Source organism: Fukomys damarensis, unplaced genomic scaffold, assembly GCF_012274545.1.
Source record: "Fukomys damarensis isolate Sample0158 unplaced genomic scaffold, DMR_v1.0_HiC HiC_scaffold_15, whole genome shotgun sequence".
NCBI lineage: Eukaryota > Metazoa > Chordata > Mammalia > Rodentia > Bathyergidae > Fukomys > Fukomys damarensis.
The window spans coordinates 5,544,599-5,552,538 of NW_022900927.1; the positions used below are offsets into that span (position 1 = coordinate 5,544,599).

General features: G+C 40.8%; 1 protein-coding gene across 6 annotated transcripts in view; it reads left to right on the forward strand.

Annotated features, from left to right (window-relative positions):
• Nucleotides 1-7,940, forward strand: part of Kansl2 (KAT8 regulatory NSL complex subunit 2) — a 23,998-nt gene that overhangs the window by 454 nt on the left and 15,604 nt on the right. For 4 of the 6 annotated variants that reach the window (XM_033763559.1, XM_010623563.3, XM_033763560.1 and 1 more), the window contains exons 2-6: nt 169-427; nt 1,780-1,958; nt 2,286-2,400; nt 6,273-6,436; nt 6,554-6,720. In XM_033763559.1, the coding sequence (XP_033619450.1) occupies nt 177-427; nt 1,780-1,958; nt 2,286-2,400; nt 6,273-6,436; nt 6,554-6,720 (876 nt within the window). In that variant the 5' untranslated portion in view covers nt 169-176. Of the gene's footprint in view, nt 1-168; nt 428-1,779; nt 1,959-2,285; nt 2,401-6,272; nt 6,437-6,553; nt 6,721-7,940 lie in introns of those variants that run through there. The other 2 variants (XM_033763562.1, XM_010623565.2) reach the window with 2 other exon arrangements.

Genomic DNA, 7,940 nt, shown 5'->3' on the forward strand with positions numbered 1-7,940 from the left:
TGCAGCGGGGCCGCGTGGGGCTGGCCGGGTGCTCGCCCTGGTTTAGCAGCCCTGCGAGTCCTGGAGGTACCGCCGGCGCGGAGGGAGACCGACTCTGCGGGCTTTTAGAGACTGCCAGCGGTCTCTCCGGATAGCGTGGGCATTTTGGCCTTGTGTGTTACCTCACAGGTATTGGTATGAACAGGATTCGGATTCACGTCTTGCCAACCAATCGGGGGAGGATCACGCCGGTGCCCAGGTCCCAGGAGCCCTTGTCTTGTTCATTCACTCATCGCCCATGCTCTCAGCCTCGTCTGGAAGGACAGGAGTTTTGCATTAAGCATATCCTCGAAGACAAGAATGCACCCTTCAAGCAATGTAGTTATATATCTACGAAGAATGGAAAAAGATGTCCCAGTGCTGCCCCAAAGCCAGAGAAGAAAGATGGGTATATGTAATATTTATAGTTGAGATTTTATCATTTTTGTGCTGGAGGTTGAACTCACGACCTAACCACAGCCCTCTCTTCTTTTATTTATTTTTTGGTACCGGGGATCGAACTCGGGTTCTTGTGCTTGCCAGGCAGGCGCCAGAACCACTGAGCTAAATCCGCGGCCCGCTCTCTTCTTTAAAAGTGAGGGGCGGGCCGGGGATTTAGCTCAGCGGTTCGGTGGCCTGGCTGGCAAGGACCAGAGTTCAATTCCGGGTACCAAAAAAAAAAAAAAAAAAGTCATGGGGCCGGGGATTTAGCTCAGTGGTTTGGTGGTCTGCCTTGCAAGGGCAAAGAGCCGAGTTCAATCCCCGGTACCCCCCCCCCCATAAATAAAAATAAAAGGGGCGATGTGTTGTCCTGTGGACTTGGGGCATAACAGCCTTTTGGGTCACGTGCTTGTAAAATTGGGGTTGTGGGCACCTCTCAGGAAAGAACATTAAAGTGCTGAAAACGAGAAGGGCACTTGCACTTGAATTGGGCCATTTACTGTACTTCCTCTTCTTTTTCCCTTATCTCTCAGGTGAAGGGATGTTCTTAGTTATCTTACTGCTGGGGTATTCGCTCTTTTGATTGTCTCATATATCTTGTTGAATAATATACAAAATTATGTATGTGTTCTTTTGGACTAGACTTGCAGTACGCAAAGGTATCCTTGTAGAAGCATTACTAGATAATTTTTTTCCCATTGTTTATTGGTGCATTTACAGTAAATAACAGTTACATTTATCTTTGGGCTCTCTTGTATCCTTACATTACTAGATAATTTTGTATGTTCTCTAGTTTAAGTTTAAAATTGTTACAGGCTTTGAACTCAGTACCTTGCTCTTGCAAAGCAGGCGTGACCCAGTGCCACTGAGCTAAATAAATCCCAGTCCCTCTCTAGTTTAAAATTGTATGCAGTATCTTACTACCTACTAACAGGTACCTTCCAGAATTAATTCTGAAAAAGGCAGGTGTCTCTCGGATTTGTTATGAGATAGTCAACTTTTTTTATAGTTGGAATGTTTTGTTTGATGGCAAAGTACTAGATTAAGCTACCTGCATTTTCTTTTTATTTTTTTGGTACTGGGGATCGAACTGCATTTTCTTTTTAATAACACCAGGTGTGGGCTAAGCCACGCAGAAGAAAACAAAAAAACAAATGAGTTGACCTTGGGCCAGTTAAATTTCTTGCATTTCACTGGCCTTTTTAGGACTTAATGTAAGTTATTTTGATGTCTGAAAGTGATTTAGAGGTCTATGACTAAGTAAATTATTGAACCCTTTCAAGAGGGAGCCTATAAAATTTTAATATTTTGTCTTCTTAGTGTGTCCTTCTGTGCTGAACATGCTCGAAGGAATGCCCTAGCGCTTCATGCTCAGATGAAGAAGACCAACCCAGGGCCTATGGGTGAAACACTGTTGTGCCAGCTGAGTTCATATGCTAAGACAGAGCTGGGATCTCAGACTCCAGAAAGTAGCCGAAGTGAAGCCAGCCGAATACTGGGTAAGGATCTTCTCTCCTACAATACAAAAGGAGAAAGAAAGGTTAATAAAGAACTTAAGTTTGGTCTAGACCAATGACTTGAAAATATTTGGTAGTATTGTTAATTCTTTGGGAATTTGGTGAGAATTCTAAGATTGTTATGTTCACCAATTCTTTTGAATTTGAAATAGTTTGCTTAGATTTACTCTCTTGTGCTGGTGAGTTTTTCTGTATTAAAGTTTTTAAATTTAATTTTAAGGTGTGGGCTGATATGTTCAGTAATCTAGCTGTGTGGTGGAGTTACGGAGGTGGGAAGTCTTAATAGCTGCTCTCCCTTCCTTGCCTCAGATGAAGACAGCTGGAGTGATGGGGACCAGGAACCCATTACTGTGGATCAGACATGGAGAGGTGACCCTGACAGTGAAGCTGATAGCATAGACAGTGATCAAGAAGATCCCTTAAAGTAAGTCGTAACTCCACATAAAGCTTTTGCATTTTTTTTGTAGTTAGTGTGTGGGCTGTGTTATGATACGTAGATTATTAAGTGAGGAAGGTGGAAGATAGCTTAGCTATTTGTGAGCCATGACAGCCTCTGTACATTAAAGTGTGAGGGTTCATCATGCTGTATCTCTTCAGGGCAAGATTTTATTTTTGATTTTTGTGGTACTGGGTATTGAACCTAAGGCCTTCACACTGAGCTACATCCCCAGCCCCTCTTCCTTTTTAAATTGAGACAAGGTCTTGCTAAGTCACTACTTTGCCTAGGTTGGTCTCAAACTTGCTATTTTCCTGCCTTGACCTCCCAGAGTGCTGCGATTATTCTGGGCAAAATTTTTTTTTTTTTTTTTTTTTTTTTTTTTGGTAAAAGTCTTACAACTTTGAAAAAATGTTTGAACATCAAATCTTTAACAAGAGAACGTAACATGTAAGGAAGAAAAGTCAGATTACATGGAAATGAGTAGAGGTGGGTTAAGAAATACTTCGCCTGGTTAGAAATGAGAAAATGCAGCTGGGGCTACATAGTGAGTTCCAGGTCAGCCTTAACTGCATAGTGAGACCCTGTGTCAAAAAAAAGAAAAAAACAAATGAGAAAATGGATGTGACTGTGTGCTTGTTCTAAACTTCAGCAATAGTGAGGTGCTAAAGGAAATATTTTGCAAAATACAGTGTGTTTTTTTAAATAGAAAAGTAAAAAGGTGTTCCATTTGCTTTGCTTTTGTGTTTAAAGAGAAACTGAAGCCTGGGCACAGTGGCACAGTGGAGCATGCAGAACATTCTGGCAGGCTGAGGCAGGAGAATTGCAAATTTGTGCCCACTCTGGGTTACTTATCAAGACTGTCTCCAAAAAGGGCTGAGGATTTAGTTTGTTTTTTATCCTGGGGAAAAGGGAAGAAGGTAGTTTTGGGTTTAATCTTGAGAAGGGAAGGAGAAACTGATTCAGAAGTCCAGAAATGAGTAAGCATCTTAATTATCTTACTAAGGTTGTCCTCTTCACTGATCTGTGATCACCTTAGGAGTTACAGGGACATCAAAAAACATTGCTACTCTGCAGTCTCATATTTCTATGTCTCATGGCTTGACTTTAGCTCTTGTTTTCTTTAATTGCAGTGCTAGAGGTTGAACCCAAGGCCTTATACGAGCTAGGGCAACCACTCTACCTACCACTGAACTACATCTGCAGCTCTTAAATTGTTTTTCAGTACTGGGGATCCTTCTCCCCACTCCTCTCTGACATTTGCCCCTTAACATTACTGGTCAGGCAGAAGTACTTCAGATAGTGGGAGGGGTTATGAATTTCTAGACTTAACTGTTAGGCTTTTTAAAAAAATCTACTAGTAATTGGACCCAGGGCTTTACAGACCCTGGGGAAACACTTTACCACTGAGCTATATTCCCAGCGTATTTTAGTTTATTTTTTGGAGCAGACAAGGTACGTTTATGTAGTCCAGGCTGGCCTTGAATTTAATTTGTAGCCCAGTTGGTATCAGATTCTCAGTTGTCCTACTGAAGTCTCTGGAGTGCTGTGATTACAAGTGTGTGACACCACACCCAGCTGGGTTACATTTTGGGGGGGGTAGGGGTGGGGGATGAACTCCAGACCTTGCCCTTTTGAGGCAGGTGGTGGCTCCATTGAGCTAAATCCCTGGCCCTGGGTTACTTTTTTGTTTTTTTTTGAGATAGGGTCTCACTATGTAGCTGAGACTGACCTGGAACTCACTATGTAGCCCAGGTCTTGAACTCACAGTAATCCTCCTGCCTCAGCCTCCCCAGTGCTGGGATTACAGGTATATGCCACCATGCCCGGCTTTTGATGTATATTCTTTATATACATCACCAAAGTCAAAACACCAAAGTCAAGTCAAATTTTCTTTTTTTTTGGTACCAGGAACCGAATTCAGGGCCTTGCACTTGACAGGGAGTCCAGTTTTAACTTTTGAAGGCCCAGAGACTTGATTTTGTTAATAGTAGTGTAGACTATATCACATTCTAGTTGATGCATTTATAGTAATGTAACTCAGAAGTGACTATATCTAAATACCAGTTAGTTATATGAGACAAATGCTAAAAGTTCAGTCTCTAGTAGAAACATAAAGGGGCAAATAAAGCCCAGTATATTCTGAACTATCAGACCGCTAAATATAAAGCTTTTCTTTTCCCAATGAGATCCTCCCCAAAATGTTGGCTCACTAAATAAATATGTGCTTTTAGGGATAGAATTGTCTTTTTATATTATTAGTATGGTTATATGTTACTATCATTAATACAATAATACTGTACATTCATTTAATGAAATCTTTTTTCATTATGAATTTACATTTTTGATGCCAGTGCCTTTTTTTTTTATCACTACGACCAGATTTTGAATTATCTAATGTGTAGTAGCTTTGTTTCTTTTCTTTTTTGGTATCAGGGATTGATCTCAGGTCCTTGAACTTGTGAGGCCAGCGGTGGAACCACTGAGTTAAATCCTGGGCCCCAAATATGTGGTAGTTTTTAATTTTCATTTGTATGTTGCAGAGATGACACATTTTGAATTATTTATGTCATTACTTATCCTAACTAGAATTTATATTAGTACTTTTAAACCCTTAACCCCTATATATCATATATGGTCTTATATGTGATTTTCCTCAAAGTAACCATTCACTTAATTGTCTTGCCTGGAGGTATAACTCTTGTACACCACTTGCCTAGTGTGTGTTACGGAAAACTCAAACACAAAGAGTTACCATGTGACCTATTCAAGTTTTGAAATATTCAAAGCTTGCTGGGCTGGGGATTTTTAGCTCAGTGGTGCCACCACCTGCCTTCCAAGTGCAAGGTCTTGAGTTTGATCCCTGGTACCAAAAAAAAAAAAAAGTTTCCTTTGGTCAAAATCAGTTTCAGATCATCTTTGTTTTCAAAATAACGAAATTTGGGGACAAAGCCTTTTTTTTTTGATACCAACTATGTAGCACAGGCTGGTCTTGAACTTATAGGGATCCTCCTGCCTAAGCCTCCGAGTGTTGGGATTACAGGCATGCGCCACAATGCCCGGCTTTTTTTTAGTTTTTGAGATAGTGTCACGTAGCTCAAACTGACCTTGAACTATGTAGCCAGGCTGGCTTTAACCTCATGGCAATCCTCCTGCCTCAGCCTCCCAAGTGCTGGGATTACAGACTTGTGCCGCCACGACTGGATACAGCTAATTTTTAAAAGAAAGAAGAAAACTGGGTGTGGTGGTGGTTGCCTGCCATCTCAGCTGCTGGGAGGATGAGGCATGAGAATTGCAAATTCCAGTCCAATCAGGACAATTTAGTTAGATCCTGTCTCCAGAATAAAATAATAAGGGATGGGGATGCAGCTCAGTGACAGAGTGCCCTTGGGTTAATTCCCCATTATCAAACAGAAAGTGTAATTTTAGATATATAACTTGTGTGTTAACTTTAAACAAAGGAAATAGTTTTTACTCAAAATATGAAACAATATTAAGGAATGTCCTCTTATATGATCAAAGACAAATTGGAGTTAATTTTTTAACAACTTGGATGATAAAATGCTGTATGAAAATGTTCTTATTTAATGAAGTGTTTTTGTTCTCTCTGACTGCTTGTTAAATAACAACTAGGTCTAATCTCTATCCCCTCCTCACACTTTATTTTTTTGGAGACAATGTCTCATGTAGTTCAGGCTGGCCTTGAAGTCACTGGTGTTGAGCTCCTGGCAATCCTACCTCCGCCTTCTGTGCTAGGATTACAAGTGTGTGCCACCTCACCCAGCTACTTTTCTACTTCTAAAGCTTGGGTTTTGTTTTTGTATTTTCTTACTCTTTGCCAATCCTTTGTTTTATTCCAGACATGCTGGTGTCTACACAGCAGAAGAAGTGGCCCTGATTATGCGTGAAAAGTTAATTCGTTTGCAGTCTTTGTACATTGATCAGTTTAAACGACTTCAGCATTTGCTTAAGGAGAAGAAGCGCCGGTACTTACATAACCGCAAAGTGGAACATGAGGCTCTAGGCAAGTTTTATGCAGTTGAACTGCCTGTTTTATAGCCAGAGATTTCTTTGCTAACTTTGGAGAACCTTCTTTTATGGTTTGCTTGCAAATTATATGTTGACTTTTGTGACTATTTAGGCAGCAGTCTCCTGACTGGTCCTGAAGGACTTTTAGCCAAAGAACGAGAGAATTTAAAGCGATTAAAATGTCTCAGGCGATACCGCCAGCGCTATGGAGTGGAAGCCTTACTGCACAGGCAACTGAAGGAACGAAGAATGCTGGCCACAGATGGTGCTGCCCAGCAGGTAATTATTGATTCGTATACTCTTAAGATACAGAATTTTATTTGTAGAATTATAGTGGTTAAACACTATTCTCAGTTCTCGCTCTGAAATCTGACAGCTTAGCTTGTAGCAAAAGCGCTTAGCTGGAAGGCAGGAGACATGCCCTAGTCTCAGTCCCCACTGCCTACCCTTTGCCTGCACAGATAGTTTAAGTTCTCTCAGCCTCAGTATTTATTTATTTATTTATTTGGTACCAGGGGTCGAACTTGGGTCCTTGGACTTGCAAGGCAAGCAGCAGAAATACTGAGCTAAATCCCAGCCCCTGGGCCTCAGTATTTAAATTGGGGGTTTTGGGGTGGAGTTTTAAATTTTTTGGTTCAAGTATTCATCACTTGAGACATAGGCATGGCTGGGTGTAGTCGTGTAGGCCTGTATTCCCAGCACTTTGGAGGCTGAGGCAGGATTGTTGTGAGTTGGAGGCAGTTGCGTTACATAATGAGTTCAAGGCCAGCCTGAATTAGAATTGAGACCCTATTTCAAAAAACAAAACAAAAAAACAAATTAGTTTGAAAACTGTTAAGCTATACAGTAGTCCCTTATCCGTTAGGGATATGTTCTAAGACCCCCAGTGGAGGCCAGCTTGAAACTATGGATATTATTAGACCCTAGTATTTTTTCCTGTATATTCAAAGTGTGATTAAAAAAGTACAGTGAATATTAAAAAATTTTTTTTTGGTACTGGGGATTCAACTCAGGCCCTTGTGCTTGCGAGGTATGGGTGGTAAAACTGCTGAGCCAGATACCCGGCCCAAATATTTATTTATTTTTTAAAGTGTGTTACAGTAAAAGACATTACCATTAACTCCCCCTGAAAATATTTGCCTTCTCTGAACACAGCCCATTATTATTGCCTCTTTCTGAAGTATAAATTTTCTTTTATGTCTTCAGTTAAGCTGTTGTAGTTAACTAAGTGTTGATTTGAATTCAGATCTTTACTTTTCATGGTTATTTTGACTTTGGGAAAGAATTGCAGGTCATAACATGCCAGACCTAGTGAATAGATGAAGACACAAAATAATGTTTTTACTATGAGCCTGCCTTTCCCTTGGATGGCACTGACTAGCGTGTTCACTGTATTGTTAATCAGTCCTCACAGAGACTCTGACAAAAGAGGATTTCTAGAACCACTTCACAGGCAAGAAAGGCTGTGGGTGTAGCTCAGTGGTAGGGCACTTGCCTAG